Consider the following 23,692-nt stretch of genomic DNA (forward strand, 5'->3'; position numbering starts at 1 on the left):
TGTGCAGCGTCTCGGAAGCTGATATCAAATCAGGTGGCTGAATCTTACCGTTACAATAAAATAGTACAAAAAGACTCCTTAAGTTGCTGTAAATAGTGGCAAGCGACCAATTAGATATAACCTTCCGAGGATGTTGCACATCAGCAGCAGAAAGATCAGCCCTAACTTTGATGTAGTTGGATGGTCAGGTATCGATGCCTCATGGCATGAGAACTTGGTTGTATTTTGTATGCACGGCGAGCACAATTAATGTTAATTCGCATAATTAATGATCATATATTCTTAGAATAACTACATATAAACGTACTATTGATCATACAAACACGTGGCAGTTTTTACGGTAATTGGGTAGTTTTGCGTCAATGTTATTGCTTTCAAACTTTCACAATCAGAGAGATACATAATTACGGAAGGACAAGATAAAAGCAGATGACACTTAACTTGGTCACATATATCGTAGATATACAAAGAGATGGAAGTTGTGAAAGCACTGTTTTCTTGTTAGTAATTGCTTATTTATATGAATACTTGTAATTGAAGCTTTTTTCTGTTGCAATAATATATATACAAGATTTGATTAAACTTGCAGATATTGATCATAGCAACATATTAGCGAAATTAAAGGTGTTTATTGAGGTTTTGTATGAAATGACCGATACTTTGTACATTTCGTGAAATTAGCAATATTAATAAGACGTAATAATAATAAGACGTAGGTATAATGCAAGATAAACAAATGTATAAACATACAGACAAACGCACGCCGAGAATATCTAGGCAAGGCAGCATTTTCAGATCAGATTGATTAACAGCAACCGTTTTGGTCTCCCTCTCAAAGTACTCGTCTAACCACCGCGGGGTCAGAGAACAGCACAAGGTTCCTGCAATATTTCGATAAAACCTAAAATGTTGAAAAACGCGTTTATCACACGATGTTAACCTAAGACTACATTACCTCCTAGTTCAGTTGCCATTATGCATTTGACACAACTTAAAATGCTTATTTAGGGGCTCTATATCAGAAACCTCCCCTTTGTTCCAAGGATTCTGTTATGAAATGCCTATAAATATAGTTTGCCACACAGGGCTTTATTATAAAAGCATTCATATTCACGCGTTTTATAAATATAGCTTGCAACATAAGGCTATGAAATCATTAATGGTCGCAAGTATGTCTTTTTATGATCAACCCTTCTTCCCTCAATTCTGTGTAGGTCAACTAATAATGCCACACAGGGTTTTATTGTAAAACCATTCATATTCATACATTTCATAAATAAAGCTTGCCACATAAGGCTTTGAAAACATTAATGGTCGCATATCTTTTTAAACCTTTCTTCCCTCTATTCTTTTAAGTTAAACTTACCATGTTTAAGCTGTTTGTTTAAGTTTTATGTTTTGCCTTTCGGGCACTTTTCTCACTCTGTGCCTGTTGTCATGTCAGATAAACGAAATAAGGAGGCAAGGAAGAAATTGGTATCGCCTCTCAGTCGAGAAAGAAGCGTGGGCGAAAAAGACTAAAGTTTATCGTTAGACACGAGATATTTCTATGACGTAAGAACCAGTTACAGATCATTCCTACGTATATAGGAGTTGTGATGGATTCACATGGTGTTAATTATAATATTGAAAAACAAGCTCCAACAATTAATATTGTGCATACTTTAATTAATTATGACACCGAAAAATGAGCTCCAACAATTAGTATGGGTGCGTATTTGACACTGGTAATATTTGAAAACTGGTCGTCTCCGGAGGAAAGCGTACGTAGCATTTTATTCAAATTCCTGAGAGGTTGATCTATAGTAGAACAGAATTGTAAACTCTGAATTATCCGTCTCTGATTCAACTAATTTTACATTCATGCATCGGAATCGCTTCTTCGCCAGATGACGATAGTAAGCTATCTTTTCGGCAAACAAAATTTGTCACCATTTGGATCTTTTCTCCTCTGAATGCTAGTTTTGTTTTATGATGTACAGTTGCGTTGGTCTAAGCAATTTAGGGAGCAAGGGAGTGGCGAGGGAACCCGTCTATCCGGTTACCTTAAGCTGTAACATCAACAACAAATATTTCGCTATTCTATCATAAAAAGTAAAGTCGAGTCTGGGTTCGTTTCACTGTCGTCAAAGTTACGTCGTTCGTTCGTTCAGCTTGAGTTTGACTCCACTGATACACCCCCAACGGTATGGGAATGTATTGCTATTCCCTATGTATTACCAGCCATGCACTCTAAAATCGACATTAATCTCCAGATTACTTGGTCTCAACTGGACAAAGTTTTACGACCTTAAAAGGGACATATTCACCATGTACAAAGAGAAATAAAATAAGTCATTTGCCGTCGAGCCGCTCATTGCTTGTGTTATTTGAGCGGGAATTCGTCAAGTGCAGGGGACTCATCTGCGAGTAGGGAAGAGGAAATGACCACGGAAAGATTTAATGAGACTCTCATAATTGTTATGGCATTTTACAATCTGATGCAAAGCTGATGCACCGCGCCACCCTATGTTCTAGAATGGTTAGTCATAACTTCAGATAAGTAATGTTTATCCTGCAAAGCCAGTGACGAAGAGAGGTGCATGGAACTTTAGGAGGAAGACAAAATTATTTCGATCAAAGGCCTATATGGCGATATAGTGAATTCCGAAAACTGGTGGAAATTTAAAGTGTTTGCTGCGCAGCTGTGATATACAGATGGCTTAATTTATATAATCGAGTTACGATAAATATCCGTGACAGTGACCGTCAAATCAGCTTTCAACGTTTGATTTCCGAGGATAAGTTCGCTGATGCAGTTAAGAATGATACTGCCCTACCGGTCGTCTTTAATCCCAAAACATTCTGAAGATTAATTACATATATCTTGAGCGGGAAGATTTTGCCCCTTTTGCTACTTGTCACGGTAAGTGATAGGTTCTCTAATTAATTCAAAAAAACCCGGCGAGACAGAGCACTCGGAACACTGTACCACAGACTCACAATGGTGAAAATTCGGTTCCCAATGTCATGTTATTCGGCGATTTTGTCGCACGCCCACAGAATTTCCTGCTGTGTTCGGAAAAGCCGGTACGCAGGACAAACGGTATAAGAACTTCGGGATAAGCCGCACTTATTGAGATGACTTCACATATGCCGCGATTAACTGTCGTTTCCGCCCGTGTTCAGCGACCCACAGGTGGATTGTCCGGGATTAAGAGTGTGAGATTAATGTCTCGATAAGGTCAAAATATGCACAGACTTGCTCCATGAGGTCATCTTCGCTTTGAACCGCCACGGATAGTCATGACAAAATACTTTAACGATTAACTTGCTCCAAAGAGTATGCGATCATTATTGAAATTTGCTGAAAATACCGCATGAGTGCGCCGCTACCATGCGAAGGCGAGGAAGGAGTCAATTTCAGTTGTGAGGGACTTGTTAACTGCACAATGTACTCATCCCCGCACTAGACATGATGTTTTCCGAGGCGGATTTTTAAAACGCTGAAATGCTGTCGTATTGTTATCATCATTTGATAAAAAACGACATCTTTTATAAAAATCGGGTCAGCTATTTCATAATTTCGTTTTCACGATAACTTATGATCAACGACAATTTCGTTCGAAAGTTAAAGACAGAAGCCGCCTCAATGGTAGAGACAGGTATATCCGGGCTCTCAATCTTTTACAATATATTTTCGTCTACTAATTATATATCGGGGCTCATTTTGAAGCTCACGGAATAAATAAAGTTGCAACTGTCATATGTTTGTGAAAATATAAACTTTATTTTTCCCCATAGAGATAACACGGCCATTGCAGTAATTTTGAAGTTCAAATAAAGGGAAACATTCGATAGTTTGTTTCTGTAGTAACAATTTTGCACGATGATCCCTGATTCGGTACATGTATAGTTTAAAGCTTCCTAGAGGAAAGGTTGGATGAAGTTTAAGTATTTCAATTTCGAGGTGCGAGCTATGTTAACGCTTTGAAAGGTGGTCATTTTTACTATCAAACATTTTCATATCGATTATCGAGATCGTTGATGTGACAACATGAACTGTAAAAACAAACAAAAAATGCTTAAACTTATATGAATACAATATGTCTTATGCAGACAAATTTTAGAAGCAGAATTTGAAAGAAAATAGATAAAAAATCGGAAGAAAGACACGTAATATGAGAACGTCGATTTTGATAAATCTTTAATGTTTGCTGCACGATGCGATAATTATGAATATTCACATTTGCTAATGAGTCATTATAGAATCAGTACACTCGGATAATTCGATATTATAACGCTCGGTAGTATGACGCTCAAAAATGACATCACGTTTGCACTTCTAGCATTAAATAGTCCTTTAAGGCTTGGCTCTCCATTAAGACCCGATAGTTTGTTCAATTAATACAGCGATTAAAGAGTCAGTGTGGGTGGTCCTGCCATTTCCAGAACATTTCTTACCTTTCCTAAGAAAAAAAAACGCCGAAAGGTGAACACCTGCAAGTCTTTATACTTCAGTCAGCCGTTTTGTTTGCGAAAACGTCATTTATAACGTCTGCCGATATAATTTCCAAAATTTCAATGTTTCTCGGTGGGTGACAATCCTAATTGCATCACTGAATTTCAAAGGTGCAGTTGATGCTTTGTCATTTTCGTTACAGATATTGAAATGAACATCAAGATTTACGAAGATAAACTCATCTCACTTTTTCTAATCTCAAAGGTACTGAAAGTCATCGCCAAACACAACGCTTGCATACTGCCTGCCTAAGTCACGATATCCTCATAAAACGGTCCATTTCAGAGATTAACAATGAATTCTATGTTTTGTAGATTACATAAAAAATATTTGTAATGGTCTGACCTTCATCGTAACGAAATTCGCATATTTACCTACGTAGTTTGTCCAAGGAAGTGTTCCCTCTTTTCGCAACATCTGACATCACTTCTCGCTTGGCTGACATTACTCTTGCTCATTACAACTCATTCTCTCTTGTTTGACAACGTATCATGTTGTTCGTACATGAATTGCGTGTCTAGTTAGGAATTGTCGTCATTAGGTAAGTATTTTAATGGCTTCTTTATGCATTCTTAGTACGCTAACAATATCTGTTTCCATTCAATGATTCAATTTATCATTAATTCGGCACACTTTACTCTTCACGAATAATCAATCACTATCTCTATTCTTAACAGCACTGTGGCTCATTACAAACCTTTGTGTCATAGCAAATCTCAAAGTTATTGACATATTGCTAATCAGCAATCATCTATGAATCAAACCGGGCCAAAACAAGAAAAAAACACATAAACATTTTCAAGTTCAAATAATTTGGGTTTCGAAGTTATGTAAATCGCCCACATAAAGGCGTTAGTACAATTACAGCGATACCTCGACAACATAATTGTATTGACTAGATGGCATGATATTGCTCATAAGAGTTTTGCCGTTTGTTTTCGAACCCCTGCAAAATAATTTTGAGTTGTTCGAAGAATTTCATAAGCTTGCTGTCATTATAATTGTATGTGTTTTAATGACTCTTAAGAAAATCCAGTGACCAAGAGAGTGTTAATTACGTCATACACCGTAAGATTTCGTGACACTCACTTCTCAGCGGGGTGAACTTTCTCAAAACCCAACGTTGTGTTGTCATCGCTTTTTTTTCTTAATTTATGCATGGAAAGGACTGACCACACCCCTCCCTATCGGGGTGTTACGTCAGGGGTGCGACGTTGGTTTATCGCGATGTCTCAGAGCTGCCAACGCAAGACATTCGTTGAGGAGATAAATAGAAAAGGAAACAAACACAGTACACAGACAAATTATACAAAGAAAACACGTTGTCAAAGCATGCCGAATTCAAGAAGTATAGTGAATCATTTACAAGTTCTGTCGAAACGACCAGTCCGGTTTATATATGTATTTAAATGCTTATTTAGTAAAAAAACAACAAAACAAACCATTTCTCACCAATATCGACTGATGTGGATGTTCTCGAGTACAGCTCTTTATTACAAATTTTTATATTCAGGAAACAATGAATACAATATTTGATATCAGCGTTGTCTTTTGTACTCCGGGTAAGCCGTGATTTTCTTTCTCTACCCTTTCCCGCGAAAAATATGTTGAAATACAAAGTCTCAACTTTACAAAACACAAACCACATACAACGTGCAGTGTTAGTGTTAATTACGAATGACTACCATTCAGTTGCCAAAGAGTTCATTGGACATTACAGGCATGCCACACACATGTTTTGATAATGTGCACATCAAGTATTTCGATGGGATTCGGGGTGCAGAACGAGAAATTGTATTTTGCAAACAGAGCAAAAAGTTAACGGGGTTGCATTTAATAAAATCTTCACCTAATGCAATGTTATAGTATAGCCATTCTTTCATAGATCAACCTGTGACATTTTAAGAATGCTTTAGAGTCAGATGCCGGCTTCTGTGACAGTCAATACAAGACTTGTCTCGTATTTCCCGTCTGCCTGTCTCAATACGAGAAAATTTAAGGAGATAGCAGGTAGAACTTTACCTTCTTTATGACTTGAAGACTATCGTGACCTTTCGAGATCACATGCCCTTATACGTAACTCAGCCGAGGACATTTTAACACCTCCAACTAATTAACTCGTGATCCAACACGAAATACTCAACACGTCGATCTATAACCAATTTGTTTTGCTTCGTGATTTCAATTGCACCAGCTTGAAGAGCTGACACTTCGGCTATTTTCGGCCTTTTTCGTAGTATTTTTTTTTTTTTGCCCGCCAATAGCCCTTTCTTGTTCGCCTACCTGTAGTGTAATATAATGCTCTGTACTACACCAATCTGTAGAATCCCTATGTGCACGTTGAGAGCAAATTTGTTAGAAACTGAATTAAAGTGCGGGTTTAATTTAATTTGCTGACAATGACAAACGTTACACATAAAACGGCGATGTTAACGAACATAATGCTAGGTAACATAGCAAGCTATATGGATAAGAACGATAAACTTTAGTCGATACACGAAATAAAACCAAAATTATTTTAATGGTATCGTTATTTTCCCGCCAAACTAATGCTCTGGGCTAATGCAACCGTTGACCACGTCTCAACACTAATAAAAAACTTTTGAGTTCTCAGATCTGATAAATAGATTGTAGGTAGAACATTGGATGTTGTATAATCCACCGGCCATGATACCCAGCGTGATTTTGCAGAGTAGACGCGAGCGTCGTCGCTGAGGGCGCGATCTGTTCGCATAGCAATGCTTGCTTTTACCGAGCGACACCAGTATGCATGCGCAATCATTCAATGAACCATAAAATGGTTAATGAGAACACTATTTTTAAACTAATTTTGCCATCCTCTCTCACTGCATGTACGCATTGTGTGTACATCTGTTTCCACGAACACTAACCCCTCGGACCCTGCCCAAGGTTAATTAACAATAGCTTTTACACCATGACGTCAGCGATGTTTGTGGCGTGATATCGTAAATAACAGCCTCCCAGCAGAATGAGTCACGTGAGACAATTAGTTTTGAAACTTGGAATATGCAATCTGTCAGGTGTTTTAATTATGTCTGGCACAATTTCTTCTTGTAGCGAGGTTCAGAATTTTCTATTTCCCATAAACTGACGAACTAATTTTTGAGAACAAAGCACACAGATATACGGTACCACGTCGACTTTGTTCCGAATTTATTCCTGAAGTTCATTACAACAATATTTTACAACAGAAGTCGGTGCCATTGCAGTTCAAGTGATCCTTCCAATCAATATTCATGAAATAGATGCGCATTTTTGTCCCGTCACATTGTCGCGACGTGCCTCACATTGTCGCGACGTGCCTCAAATCAAAGGTGGGATCTCACAGAATTAGACTTCAATTGTCTTGTTTTGAGTTACAAAAGTCTTCTTGTGATAATGCTAATAATAGTAAATACAGAGAGACTGTCAGTGTAGAAATCATAAATATATGTGAAATTTGTCGCATAACAATCAGAGCAGGGACTTCTAAACCGTACTAATTCAGTTGCGATATATTCTGGTTGGATAAGGATGTGGGAATAGCCAGAAAATCTGGTAGTTGTGAGCTAGCTAACGTAAAATATATTTCGAATCTCCAGGTCATTCAGATGATCAACTCTACAAAAATTAATTTCGAAAAGAGAATTTTTTTATGAAAATATGATCGTCTGATAGTGAATAAGATGTCACACTTATGAGGGACTGATGCCTATTGCAGTCGTCTACCGCGTGAAGTATTGTATCGTACATGGTGATTTTCAAAACATCTGCCATCCCCCAGTTGCCATGGTTACACCCTTTACTGGTCTTCGACTGCGTTTGCGTCTTCGATGTATGACTTGTCTGCGAGACATTCATCCAGCATGCCATTTTCTGTTTTAAAAAAAAAATACAAGAGACGTCGTTGAGGGCGTCTACTGAATCCATCGTCACCTGAGGTTGTGATTTGTTGCTATTTTACGTGGAACAGGCGGAATAGAATTATGAGATAGAATTGTTACTTTTATGCACAAGCCAGTAACTAGTCGATTTCGCTGACTAACAGCGGTAAAAGAAATTTAGAATGAAACCGAGAACGGTAAACATTACATTCCGACACATGACTGTAATCGGGCGTTCCTCATAAATTCCTATTAAATGTGGCGTTGCATTTAAGGGCCCTGTCACACCTTGATGGTTTAGCCAGCGTATGCCGGCGTATCAAAATTTCTCGAAAACGCTGGCTAACGCTGATGATTGTTTTTTCAATTTTGGGCGTATATTCATAACATACTCAAAGGTTAAAAATACGTTTCGGGTATGTTAGACGATTATCTCGACGCATTTCGACTTATGTGTTAGTAACTTAAAAGTAACGTGTGTGAACGTGTGGAGCGTATAACCTATACCTACAACATAAGGCCCGCGTGTGCGGGACGTATGAGCCATACGCTGGCATACGTCGAAAAGTTTAGTGCGTGCATAAAACTTTTTAACGACCTCGCCGTACTACGACGCATACCAGCGTGCTACAGCGTGCTCTTAACTTGTATGTAACTTACCCATAACGTATTCGACGAACGCCCAGCGTATTCGCCAAATTTTTCATACGTTGGCATACGCTGGCTAAATCGCTAAGGTATGACAAGGCCATGACCAACACACTTTTGATTGATGGGTATTTGCATAAATTTGCATTAATTTACGCTTCTTTTTCACCAAACTTACGCTGCTTATCATGCTTGAAAGGTGAACCCAACCAAGATTTTAACTTTGAGTTTGCAAATTAATGAAAAAATTGGATGAGACTTTGCAAAAAAGTGATTTGAATCAAAATAAGCTGTTTTGTGTTTATCGGCGATCAATGGGGGCGCTTCATGGCAAACTGAGAACGGAAGCTGTATTAAGCTTTCCTAGGTCCATTCCTACGAAACTAGACTGCATGACAGCCTCGCTCTCATTCGCTACGTCGACTAATACGCGAGCGAAGCCCGGTGGCTTGGCCACTGAGCTCCACTCTTCGAAACGGAAGGAGAGGGCGCCATATTGGGTAGCTTCCAGAAAGCGCCATTGGGAATAAATCAACGTCTCTCACCTTTAAGTTCCATGTATGCAAGCACTTCCTTGACAACATCCTCAATATCACCTACAGTATCATACTCCAATGATCCTCGTTTTCCGCCTGCTGAGAGATGGAACAACAATTGAAATCTTACAGGGCTGTCATGACTGTTGAGTGTGACGTGGTATGTTTACGGGTCGGTACTTCAAAATAATGCATTATGTTCAAAACGAGTATTTGCGTATTTATGTAATATTGATGGCTGTGTAAAAAGCAATATACATTGTAAACATTTCTTAAGACAGTTCCGTGAATTAACAGTTCTGTTACTAGTAGGTTGAACCAGGGCAAAGAATATACAAAAAATCTTCCACATTTCTTTTATAGGTCAACAAAGCTTGCCTTGACGGTTATCACGAAAATAACAATTACTTTGAATACCTATGTTAATTATTTGAAAACTTATAAAACTACTATTCTGCTTTTTTCGACTGAATGTGTCATCGAGAATCAACGAAAAACGTATCCATTGTTAAAGTGTTTAATCAAAGCAGTTAAGGTGGAGCTGCATGTTGCCAACACTGTTTTTTTCAAGCTATATTCTCATCAAAGATGACAAGACAACCCCCTCATACAATATATTTTCAAGAGGCAGAGAATCTAAAGTTTAGTATTGTAGCGATAGTTTACTCAAAGGATGAAGGAGTGTATATTTGGGGTAAAAAACCTCAATTTTGTATAAATGAAACAATTAATTTAAGCCAAAAACTTGACACTATTTTCTCAAATGTAATATTTCACTTGACAGAAGAGTATATGTATATAGAAAAAGAACGACTATTTTGTTTTGCATCATCTATCCTCATTCTAAAATGACATGGATTGAAAGACTAGCACTCAAAAAATGATTAAAATCATTGTTACACTAGCAATCGCAAACTGAGATGCCTTTGCATCATTCTTGCATGCGTAACTTTCAAAAGCATAATCGAAAAATGAGGATGTTTAGTTTTGCATATTAATGAGAACAATTGTGAACAGCTCTATTGAATTGTACTGAACAAAAAATAATGAAAATATTAACAAAAGTTACTGTCATAGCTTCCTTCAGTGTTTTCTGAATATTTAACCTTAAATTTGCATGAAGCAATGATAAAAATATACACCTAATGAAACTTTCATCATTGCGTTGGAAATTTGTAGAAAAGCAAAGACTTTGGTAGGGGATTAACGAGCCTAAGAAACGTCCAACTTGTCGCCACATTTGGTCCATTAGCATCTTGTACATTTATGCAGGAAACATTCAGGTTTGGCAAGTGGAAATGTTGATGAGTCGTGTCGCAGATAACTGTGCTTTAAGTGAAATACTTAACTACAGTGTCAAAGGCAGTAAGAAACATTCTAAAGTTTGAAATGAACATACTTTTGCTGAATATAAAAGGAGTCCACCTCTTTCCTTGCTGTCTTCTTCGCTGCCCACCTGCGACTGTGGTAAGAGGTAAAGAGAGATTATGGGATATAATTTTGCAAATATTTGGAATGAAATCTCGACAGAAACACATATGAGATAAAACTTCAGTCAGTCAGAAGGAAAGCAGCCGTACTTTCAAAACGCTGACGCAAACAAGAATTGCCCTGTAGTTACGAGGGGAAGACATTTTCGTGGTGTGGTAGGAAGGCCTGACAACTCAAAATGCTTTTTGTCTCTAGAGGGCGGTATACGAAAAATGAAAGCTCACATAAAAATGTTCATGGCTTACAATGAATAGGAGTGGTATTATTTCAATATCGAATACGATGGAAAGAAATTCAATCAGTGTTGGCGACAAGCCTGGATATCGCGTTAGGACTTTGCCTGTAGAGGGCGATGTACATTGTATCAGTCAAGACACCAACTACATGCACTACTTACCGTGAATAGAAAGGGGCCTTGGCCACGCACTCCTGCCCCTCTTTTCTGTGTCTCTCTAATAATTAAAGGGAGAACAAAAAAAATATTCAAACTTTAACTCTTAATATCTTACAGAATGAGAACCGGCATAAGGTTTTCAGGCAAGTTAAAGGAAATTCTTCATTTTGCTTCAAATCAAGTGTTGGACGGAAAGTAGGCGTTTTAAAACCATACACAGAAAATTTTAAACACGCAAGGTTTATATTTTGCTTGATTTTTTCTATGTATTATGAGTTTCCATTTAAGTATCAAAGCAGAAACTTAATGTTCAGCTCTAAAATTTACACTTCCATGTAACAATAGCAAGCATGAAGGCATTTGAAAAACAAAGATTTGTAGGCAGAAAAGATAAACGGTAAAATCCTATTCAAATAATGTAACTTTTTTTTCATGAAGACGGCCAAAAAATCTTCGCTCACCGGGTTGCAAAACAAAATAAATACTTCAGCCTTATATCGGTTTTAGTCAACACTTACATGGAATACCGTATGCAAGTAGATTTATATTCATAAAACCCTGTTGTCTGTCATCGCCTTGACTTAAACAGTCGCTTTCAATCATGCTAATGTTCAAGATCGCATTGTTTTATATTTCCAAAAGCTTTGCAAGAATCAGGAAGAAGTCATATCAATCACGTCATTTGCCGATTTCCATTTGACCATTCTTCTCGTTTACTTAACAAGCATCATATTTATACACCTGGGTTTTTAAAGTATTTGAGTCGACCTATCAGGGTTTCTGTCAATTCCGTGTCGCTGGCACGGAATGTTTTACCTATCATAGGGAGATAATGGCACAGTTTGCTCAGCTTGAAAATGAAATTATTCAATCCGGCAATTTGTCAATTTTTAGCGAGGCTCTTTCCGCATTGAGTTGCTTCTCTGTGCGTTAGATAAACATATCGTTACATTGCGCCTGTTCAATACAATTAATATATCTTTCCAAGACGTCAAGTTGGCTTTGGAGATTCTTAGATGTCGTCAATCTTCCATTATTTGTCTGTTTGTTTGACATGCTGACATTTGCTGTTATTACGTCTGTTTTCTACAGGAAGGCCAATATTTGAACATATTTCGAAATCTGCTAAAATGTGCCTTATCCATGACGACTTGTGACGTACATTGAATGTAAATGCGGATATATGTCCATACTCTCCCCAAAGAAACTTTAAACTATTCTCCACCAAATCAAAAATACAAATGAGGGGGGGGGGGCACCGTGCAAATATTGGTAATACAGAAATAAATCACCTAACATTCAGTGATATGAAATTCGAAATGACCGCTATCCTTGTGTTTTAAAGGGAACAGTCGTCGGAACTGCGCCTGTGCGAGTTTCTTATTTACAATTTCGTACACGATATCTTGTAGCACCTCATCATCATATCTGCAACACTTAAATTATACGATGTAGATTATGACAGACATGTCTTAACTTTCATCAGTCACCATCGTACCTCGGATACAGTGTTTACATTGGTCGTATGGGTCCCATGCGACCTTTGAGCGCAGTTCTGACTGTATCCCCTTAACTCTAAGCGTGTCCTTTATTCTTCCAATTGCCAATTATTAACAAGACATGATACATGACGCACTGCTATGAACACTTTCTGTGTGTTCGTTCATTTGTTGCTCCAAAGTTACATTCTGTTACTGATCATTGAAGGTTAGACGTTGCTTTTAAGGTAGTATACGCCTCGAAAGTGAAAGACTGAAACTTTTGTTCAAACTTTCCTTAAGGAATCTTTCAACCGTTCTCTTTCCGAATAAAGAATACTACAGAAACAAATTACCCAGGATTTACCGATATTTAAAATTCAAAATTGCCGCTATCCCTGTGTTAACTAGTACTGTATGGAGAAAAATACAATTTTCGAATTTCGAAAAATTAAGCCGGTGAAAAGTTTTCTTTCACCACGGGCTTTAAAATGAACCCTCACAAGTGTGATATCAGAAGAGAATTGTAAAACTTTAAAAGTCCGAATATCTGTCCCTGAGGCGCGTTCTACCTTAAACGGCAACTGAAAATCAGTCTTTTAGTTACTCAATCAATCTTTGTAGTTGCTAATTCATCTGTTGATATACACATAGTCAGGTACAGTGTTTTTTAGATTGCACGCATTTCGAAACATACTCATATCGTAAACAAAACTTAAGACTTTAATTATCGTTAGACCATTTTCTTGCAAAACCAAGGATACAAATCAGGGGTCACCGTGCAATTTTTTGTAGCAGAGAAACAAATCACCGAACATTAAATGGTACCTTTTGTTGAAAATAGTCACCATCCCTGCGTTAAATCTATGGGGGAAAAACTTAGTGTTCGATTTTCACAAAATTATGGCGGTGCATTCTCTGCAAGAGCTTCAAAACAAGCCAGTGCGAACTTGAACAGTGGCCTGAAAACGTCCTGTAAAAATTTGAGTGTCCGAATACCTCTCCCGGAGGCACAATCTACACTCATGATAATAAGAAAGTATACAAGTGTAGATGGCTTACTTTTTCAACAGATTCTGCACTGATGGCTACGATTGTGAGTGCGAAGAGAAATCCACAGCTGATAAGTAACTTCATCTTGAAAGACTTGAATTATTTCCTGTGATAAAAAGAGAAAAGCATCTTGGAATGACTTAAAAACACTAAGCCCGAGCTAAGCAAAAGTATAATTCGACACTATCTTAGAGGGTACGTTTTTTCAATTCATTATGAAAGGCACACTTAGGCCAGAATTAATAATACCATATAAGGGAGATCTGCTCAGTCTTCTTCACGTGTGAAAACATCTTGAAAAGGACACGTTCATGCAGCCTTGTTTCATAAAAATAGACGATTTCACTGGCGTTGAAGGTTATCTTACATAAAGAGAACTGAATAAAACCACCTACCAACATTCTTGAGACAACAATAACAGAAACATTGAGAATTAATTGCAGGTTATTCTAAATGTCTAGTTGTTAAAAATCCTAAATGAATTAGATGATTTAGGGATTTTTTTTACATTCTTACTCCATCAATAAGGCAAGTTAATGGAAGCAATGGTATCGGGGAAAAACAATAAAACTTACAAATGTAATGTTGACATATTTAATTAATATACTTAAACGCGTAGAAATAAACTTAAAGTGAGTTTCTCTTTATTTGTCAGTTTCTTTCTGCATGCCACTTTGTATATATATGTCCGCTGGGCTTTGGGTCTGTCTGTCTGTCTGTCTGTCTGTCTGTCTGTCTGTCTGTCTCTCTCTCTCTCTCTCTCTCTCTCTCTCTCCTCTCTTCTCTCTCTCTCTCTCTCTCTCTCTCTCTCTCTCTCTCTCTCTCTCTCTCTCTCTCTCTCTCTCTCTCTCTCTCTCTCTCTCTCTCTCTCTCTCTCTCTCTCTCTCTCTGAAAAGAAGAGGCAATTCAACGACTTGGCATCTCATATTCAGGGCACGAATAACAGCAGGGCAAGTTTATAATGGCAGCTAAGATAGGCATCTAATGGCTTTACTACTCGGATTACAAACAATCCTTTCCACTGCTTAGTCGATGCTTCCCGCTCCCAAAACCGCTTTAATCGCGCTATTACAGTAAATACAAACCTATCAAAGGTCGGATTAAGTCTATGTGACTGTGTATCCCATTTTGATGAATAGCGCGGACACCTCCGCTTAAGATAGGAAGCTTCATTCACTGAAGAAGGCTACACTTTGACATGATCATGAACTATGTGCGATCATACTTGAAATACTCAAACAAATTTAGTTAAGCATGCACTTGTTCGTTCAAACGGACATCCGTGCTACGCTTAACAGTGCAGCACATGTCTTAAACATCGCGATAGGAACAAACATTAGCCATGCACTGACTTCAGACATTCCATTATTTTAAAAAATGGCTAAGGTATACACGATAGCAGCTGACCATTTTTCAACATATCTCATTGAAATTATTCCTTATGTCTCATTTGAATCGATAACTATCAGTCTGCTGGCGTACACGAGTCGTGGCATGAAATATACATATATATATATATATATATATATATATATATATATATATATATATATATATATATATATATATATATATATATATATATGAAATATATATATATATATATATATATATATATATATATATATATATATATATATATATATATATATATATGATTGCAAGAAGTTGTTTCACGCTTATTTCATAAATTTGACACATTGCGATAACTGATGAAAACTTGCGCTAGATTCTTTGTTGCGAAAGTGATGAGAAATTATGATTTTCCTGTTTTGAAACTTTGTTGTTGTATGAACGAATCATCAAGCATGCTGGGAAAGAATACGGATAGTTTTCAATCGGATTCGAACCCACAACATACGGCATCAGTCGCCTAGCTGAGAGGCCTGAGACAGAACCAGTCGGCTAGAACACGTGAAAGAAAGAACACGTGCGATCCCTTTCGTATCGCTATCTTCTACGGTACAGCAGCTGCAATAGTTGCAATTGTAGGTGCGGAAACTGAGCATTAACAACAGAAGTACCAGAGATTTCCGTTTCGTTGTTTGAGTCTGTGATGATATGTCCAGTGAGCGAACTGCGTTCTTTACACCCGCAGGGTTGTGTCATTACGGCGGTAATTGATGTAATTTCCCGCCATATTGGCTTACTCCAGATAATATCATCTGGATGACCAGCCTGATCTTATCAACGAGATTCGCTATCGAATTTCAATTATCAAGGCGGCTCCTGATTAAAGTTAAGTTTCGGATACTTGTGTGCCTGTACAAAGATCTCACCTTCAGAAAATAAATGTCCTAAAGGTATCGTTATTGAACTCATCACTTAAGTTGTAAAAGTTTAAATTGTGTAAGTTTTGTGATGAGTATTCATTTTCACCGTGACGGCACACAACCATTAATTACGGCACGCGCGCAAGCATACCCCAACTTATACGAGGATATACTTTCACAACAAATTGAACATTTAAATAAGGAATGTATATTATTCATTATGGTAGAAAATTTGGGGAGATCTAATGTTTCCGAAATTATCAGCCCTATCATCTTTATGTGAGGGTGTTGGTTAGTAAATTAGCGAGGGGTCGCCTCCTCAAACTATGCAATGGTATGAGACCCCAAGGATTGTCTAATCCAATCTTTTTCATCCACATGTTCCTTATTCTGTTTTCCAGTAAGACCCGGAAATTTTGAAAAGTTAGTCGCGCAGTTCCCTGGAGAGACTTTAAATTTGGGTTCATCTGATTACCTTATTGCATATTACTGTTTTAACTTTGATTAATATGATGTCAATTTCTGCGAAAAAATTAAGCAACATGGAAAATTTTGTAAAGCTTTAATTTGTCTTGTCGTAAACCATTGACTTTTGATATAATATCGACTAAAATAAATCTTAATAATCCCATTATGAAAGTGTGAAATATACTACACTACTTTCTCATTATTCTTCTAGAGTGAAGGATAGCGTGCCTATATGGCGAGATTCTCACAGTCTGATGGCTCAATTATAGAACTCAATTGAACCAAACCACGGTTAATCAACGCTCTGAAGACCAAACACGTTCAGGGGAAGCTTTCGGTCGATCTGTGATTATGTGATTTGTGCTCAGTCTTGATGGTGTCCATCACTGCGTAAAAATAGAGTGATAATCAACCTTGATCATGTATATGCAATGTATAGTTATTTCTGCCTATCCCCACATTATCCGTTTTCAGACAGTCCTCCTTTCATCAAGAGTAGTGCTATGTGTTAACCCTTCGAGCGCCAAAGTCAATTTTTGTCACCTTTATAAAATATACCTAAGTCAATTTTTGTGACAATTTTGCCACAATTTTGCTAAAAAAGTGTGGCCAGTGAAATGTTGAGTCCATTTGGTTCAAAATTATCACAAAAATTACAGAAAAATTCATAAAAAAATTGGTAAAATGTTTTTGGTGGGAAAAAATACAGCACTCAAAGGGTTTAAATTAGGGGAATTGTCTCTCACTGACACTGAAATGAGCTATAGGGTAACATTTGAGGCACTTATCGTTACATTACAATGTACCTTACACTCCAGACCTATACCTGATGAAATCTTTCTTTAACTTTCACCCCGCTCGGCGAAAAAATGTTTCTTTTTTATTTCATTGATTTCCATTTGTTGTTGTAGTTCTTGCCCTTGGCGCAGTGTTGTCCTTAGAAGCCGGGTGCCGGGTAAATAACCCGGCTGTTTTGCATTTTTTCCCGGCTACTTTTAACGTAAGTAGATTATTTTTATAGACCTGTAATTTAATTCGGGATTGCTCTGCCAACTGTTAGACGGCACACGTGCGATTAGCAGTTTCGCGACCCCTTTCCGCATGGAAATGCACAAACATAAAACAGTTTCTAAATACCCGTTTGTGGCTTTTTGAGCCCGATCTTTTATTTGTTAAATAGTGTGATTGGCTGATGGACGCGCCTATGGTGTTGTCTTTATTACGAGCAGTGTAATTGGTTTGATTAGTATGAAGGTCATCTTAGGTCATTTTTAACGATAACGTAAAATGAAATGTGGCGTCGGCCACCGGCACCTTGCCGATGGAATATTTTTTCCCGAAGAAAGCCCGTCCGAAAGCTATACTTGATTCCAACAATACATTTAGTTTATGTATGAAAAACTTCAATTTCGCCAAATTTGTGAGAAAAAAGCCCCAAAAAGATGTGATTTTGATCGAAGATTCGAAGCTCATGACGCAGCTAGTTTTCCTCCGCCGCGCTGGCTGCCAACGTCAGTACGAGTATGATCTTCTCAACAAATCAAGTTATTCTCAGAGCAATACCGACGCATTTTCTAGATTTAAAAACAATGAGCTAGAACTGAATTTTTTAGAACCAACTGTTTATTTGAATGGGTATTTTTTTTCCAATGATTATTTTACGTACTAGAATCCACGGTCACAGGCATGTGTGTTGCCGACCGCCGCATCATCCTGATCATCGTCACGCCTAACGGCTTCACTGTGGTGCTGATCCCCTGTTGTTATACGTCGTGGATTCCGGCAGGGGTTCAATTTCTACGCCTCTCCATGTTCTCCATGTTTGGTTGCCCGATAGTGTATTTCGATGGACCCTCTGAATCATTTTTTTCACGGACTCGCGAGACTGAGTCGCGGAGAGTGTTTTCGCAAACATTTTACTATTATTGTTTGCGTATTATAACTCATAATAAAAAAAATGCGTAGAGACTCAATCCAATGCGTAATATTATTACACATTGGATCGACTCTCGACGCATTTTTTCGTTGTTATGAGTTTTCGATATAGAGCCTACGCATTTTTTTGCGTAAATGCGAACACTGTAACAGTGAATTATCTTACCGATGTTTTTTTTTAACAAAAGCAAATGTGTTTTTATTAGAATACTGTCGGTATTTTGAATTTTCCATACTGATTTTGGGAAATGAGCAATGAAATGAGCAGACTGCAGGTGATTTAAGATTAAATGTTAAATCTTCAATGCAAATAAAACCACGAGTGTGTCATAAATAATACAAACAAAACAAAATCATGTGTGTTTGTTTTGTTGTATGTAAGCCACGTCAAAGACACACAACAAAAGTACTGTTTCAGTCTCAGCTAAATGTCACCTCAGATGCCACCAGAGAACACCATTTCCACTCCAAAATTTCATTTTTCGCCTTGCGAGAGGAGGGACACCCCCTCTCGCGCTCTCCCCCCTCGTTACCAACGTTCACTCGCCCCTCGGTCACTTCGCTCGGTCGCAGTCCACCCGTCTACATTCTTGAATTACCCGGCTACTTTTAAATATAAGGACAACACTGTTGGCGATGATGCATCAGTTCGAAGGTCTCGCGTAAACTATCGGAGTTTTTTTCAGACGCGCATGAGAACGGGAACTTGAAGTCAGCAACACCAACGCGTATTTGTTAGAATCACAATCAGAATACATGTTATTAGAAAAAATGTTTCATTAAACATGCTTGCCTCGTGACGCTATTCTGCTGAATGCTTTATCAATGGCAATTTTGATTTGGAATTTTTTTTTCAGCTATACGATCATGAGACAATAAATACGGAATTTGTGACAGTGGAAACCTAACAATCAAGTTTTTTTTTAAAAATGATGTACATCATACAGGAAATCCGATCAATGAATATATTAACTCATGAGATGCCATTTCTAAATTCAACTTTCTCGTTTATTATTGGATATCACTTGTTCGTAGACAGGTGCTCCATCGCCAATATGCAAATGTCGATTAGAAGCCTCTCTAAAAATAGTCAAAAACATATTTCAATATTTCATACTTTTGTAACTTGCATCATACCCGCTGTAATTTTGAAAGAGTAATTCTTGACCATATCATGATGGAATGCTGATTCACTATGGGGAATAGAGCAACCAGTGTGTGGAAAAACTACACTATTTTACCTGTAAAGTTTATTTACTTCGTTTGACTGAGGACACAATGATGGTCACGTGTTCCCTAGTACGGGATCATCTTAGTAAGAGCAAAAAACATTGGTTTCTTGATCTGACGATAGGGTAATACGGTTTGTGTATTTTAGATGAACAACGGCCAGATTAGATAACGCACATAGCGTAGATGTGCCATTACAGGGTATTATCCTCTGGACGAAATAGCACAGAATCACTTTATGGTCGAGGTATTTCACTGAGAGGCTGTGCACGCAACATTGTCAACTGTTTGTTTTGGGAAGAAATATAGCCACCCTAATATGTGTCGTTGAAGTGCAGATTTTGTTTTTTGTTCGGGCGGGCAAGAAATTTACATGATAGTCTCGTTTGATAACGAGAGGAGGCTGTTTACTTTTGACTAAGCTTTGTTAAAACATGGCTAGAAGACGGGTTATCTCTGGGTGGTGGGTCGTTCGATTCTCACAGATGATGCTTATCTAGAAATTTCAAAAAGCATCATCGGTTCTGTACCATGGTGCATTTTGGCATAGTTTGAGAGTATTCGTGTTGGTTCCTCGTTTCGCCCCGAACGACAACGAAGTTCTACGCTTTGTGAATCCCGCGATGTCTCTACATCTAGAGTGTTCTTACCGATCCTGGGTGTTTGGAGAACTTAAAACAAAAAATCGAAACATACACAGTACATTCTAAGCACGACACTGAAATTCGGCAGGAAATACGCAAGCAGTATGCCGAGAGTTTTGATCACTTTCTGCATATTTTTTGCCTGTACTGAAAAATTAATCATAACCCGTTCATAATTGTGTGGCAAGAAATATGTCACAACGGACACTGCTTATACAAATTGGATGCTGTAAAATCGAAAGAAAAAGTACATCTAATGCTTTAAAGTTTCTGTCATTCTTTTTCCCCTAAATGTGACTATTACGAAAAAGTGTTCTTTGTCAAATGCTGAAAAATTTTGAAATCGTTTAAAAATGGTGAATCAGTATTTAGCAATACTTTTCTTCTCACAGAGTCGTCGCACATGATACCTTATTTGGTTTGCTCTGTTTTGACGTAGTTTGTTCACTGAGCTGACTTGCATCGATTGCATCTCAGATCGTCAAAAAAACACACAAAACTTTCATTCATTCATTCATTCATTCATTCATTCATTCATTCATTCATTCATTCATTCATTCATTCATTCATTCATTCATTCATTCATTCATTCATTCATTCATTCATTCATTCATTCATTCATTCATTCATAAACACTCTTCTCCCAGCACAACAATCGTGTCAACTGAAGTGTAGTTCCTGAAGAGAACCGTTTCGATCTCATTACACTTACAGTTTAACAATCAAGAAATTCGCATCGGTTGATTCTTCCCACATCGTTTCATAAGCTGAATATGGCATTTCTTGTCGCTATCGCGGTAAATGTTTATCGAAGCTGTCAGTCACTCCTAATCGTTTAAATTTGATTTTTAATGTTTTCGTCTTCAAGAAAATGTCACCGCTGACATTATACTTTCAATTTTAAAATGTAATAAGCCCATTCTCGTTGTTTTAAAAGGTCCACATTCTCGTTTGTGACGTTCTGTGACATTAACTCTGGGAAAATAGCTGTGCTACTTTTCGCATGATCGTAGTTAGCAGAAGCGGTTGTACAGATAAAAGTACAGCATATAGAGCGTCAGTGTTTTCTCAAACTCGTTTAAGATCCGAGATTCAACAAGAGTGTCCCTTGAAAGTTGGATTGCGAAATCTCTGAAGAAAATTCGAGGTTTTTTCCCGACTCAAACACCACATCGCGCTATCCGGGAATCTAATTTGGTATCTATCATGAAGTATGATCATCTAATAATTTCTGCCTTTCAAACTTGTCAGCCAAATAGCGTCATAATTTTGCGGGTTTTTTACTTATAAACTGCTATTTACAAAATGATTATCTTCCATGGTTTGCGGGGAAAATTCGTTGTTTCTTGATAATGAAAGGATGAGTGAGATAAGTAAGTTATTGAAAACTGACAGAATATGACTCTATGAATCGAATATATGTCTTTGTGAACTAAATATTATTTAGTTCACAAAGACATGTATTCGATTCAACAGGTAGTAGGTTTCTACTATTGCCCGATATGCAATATCGAAAACTCGTTCAATAACCACTACGACACACACACATACACATTCTCTCTCTCTCTCTTTCTCTCTCTCTCTCTCTCTCTCTCTCTCTCTCTCTCTCTCTCTCTCTCTCTCTCTCTCTCTCTCTCTCTCTCTCTCTCTCTCTCGGTAAAGGGAACCACCGGATGCTATAATGCAATGTTTCTTAGCTTTAATATTCCGACAAGATTAGTCTGAAGCTTGTTTCAACCTACTGGCATACTAACAACATCAAGATCGCATCTGAGGATTGCGACAAAGGGAGATCTGCCTACGAAATAAGAAAAGCAAACTGGCAGTGTCCTAAAAAATGTAGATTGAGAATGAGGAGTTAAATTGTCGTAAAAAGACAAACTACATGACGATATCCACCGAAGAACTAGAAAGAAATCTAATACCAATAAATCATTCAGTGATACCTAATTTGTCGTACATTAGTGCAGGTACTTTTCTGCTCTGCAATTTACTTCAGTTTTTTTTAATTCGGCCTCATCCTTGTCATGGATAGTGACGAATGGACTACTATTAGTCCGAGCGATCGACTTGACCAATTAAATGATTCTTTGGAAGGATATTCTGACTGTGATAACCGACAGAACCGCAAAGCTGTGACCTCTGTAAACGGGTTGACTTTTGGATAATTCCTTAAAACAATTTCAAAAAAGGGAGTTGCACACGTGACGTGCAATCTTTGTATGGAATCAAAATGATGTTGCTGCCCGCGTTCGTCGTTTGCTGTATTATTCGGAATTACGCTCGGTGTATGGACATCCATTAGGGTTGTCCTTACTTAAAAAAAAAAAAAAACGGAAAATTTGGGATGCAAGTTCCAAATACTTTGTCAAACATTTTGTTCTCAAATTCACTCGCTCTTTCGGAACGTGTAGCCGTAGGTAGAAATGGAACTATGTGTAAACTTGCATCAAAACATTCAACTTTCAAGCTGCTCGCTACTCACAGAGATTAAGGCTGATTACGTATTATTCGAACTGCTGATGAAATTCTATCCGAGATTGTGGCTTCTTTGCCACCGCAGTTTAAAAACAAGTAGACGAATTATGGGAAATGTACGCATTGAACGGCGCCCTTAAAATCCCGTCGTTTAAGTTCTCGATGTCCTACATTAAGTATCAAACTTTCCTTAACGATAGTATGGACAGAGAATTAGCAGGGAACTGAATACAAAACGTGCTCCCGATTAAGAGCGAAGTCATACAACACATTTCTGTCACATCTCTGTCCAAGGAAACGTTGCATTTAGCTCCATCAGGCACAGTTAAATATCACTTAACTGCAATGTCTACAACCATATGAGACAGTATACTTCGAATGAATATACTGACTGAACGTGCAACCAGATGAAGGCAAGAAAGCAAATGAGCTAAACCTAAGGGAAGGCCATTCAGTTAGTCCAGAAGGCCTTTACAATACACAAATTCACCACACAACTAAAAAAAATAAGAAATTCGGTTTTCAAGGCCTTGAGATAAAGACTTTGCCATGAAAAGTGATAACGCAATCGTACTTACCAAAAACGTTGATGTAAAAAATACCCTGCACCTAAAAATCGATCACTTGGTACCTCCGCTGTCTCAGAGCTCGTCCCTGCTTCTCTGGCCGCAAACCAGGG

The 23,692-nt window shown here is 37.8% G+C and overlaps 1 protein-coding gene across 2 annotated transcripts; it reads right to left on the reverse strand.

The window, feature by feature from the left end:
• Positions 1-7,658: 7,658 nt before the first annotated feature.
• LOC139140121 (uncharacterized) lies at positions 7,659-23,692 on the reverse strand. 2 transcript variants are annotated; one of them, XM_070709168.1, is made up of 6 exons: positions 23,592-23,692; positions 13,995-14,091; positions 11,458-11,512; positions 10,969-11,031; positions 9,579-9,665; positions 7,659-8,377 (listed from the first exon to the last, which is right to left on the reverse strand). In XM_070709168.1, exons 2-6 carry the CDS (start codon positions 14,067-14,069, stop codon positions 8,304-8,306), a joined length of 354 nt encoding a protein of 117 aa, XP_070565269.1. In that variant the 5' UTR covers positions 14,070-14,091; positions 23,592-23,692; the 3' UTR covers positions 7,659-8,303. The 2 variants fall into 2 exon arrangements, with proteins under 2 accessions (XP_070565269.1, XP_070565259.1); XM_070709158.1 differs by having other exon boundaries at positions 9,579-9,668.

Source organism: Ptychodera flava, chromosome 1, assembly GCF_041260155.1.
Source record: "Ptychodera flava strain L36383 chromosome 1, AS_Pfla_20210202, whole genome shotgun sequence".
Classification (NCBI taxonomy): Eukaryota; Metazoa; Hemichordata; class Enteropneusta; family Ptychoderidae; genus Ptychodera; species Ptychodera flava.

Bases quoted from the DNA above. Each gene is read 5' to 3' on its own strand.
- LOC139140121 (XM_070709158.1), bottom strand. From the start codon at position 14,069: ATGAAGTTACTTATCAGCTGTGGATTTCTCTTCGCACTCACAATCGTA. The intron at 11,513-13,994 runs GTAAGCCATCTA...TTTAATTATTAG, and splicing joins GTGCAGAATCTGTTGAAAAA to AGAGACACAGAAAAGAGGGG. The intron at 9,669-10,968 runs GTATGTTCATTT...TCCATCTCTCAG, and splicing joins TCCTTTTATATTCAGCAAAA to CAGGCGGAAAACGAGGATCA.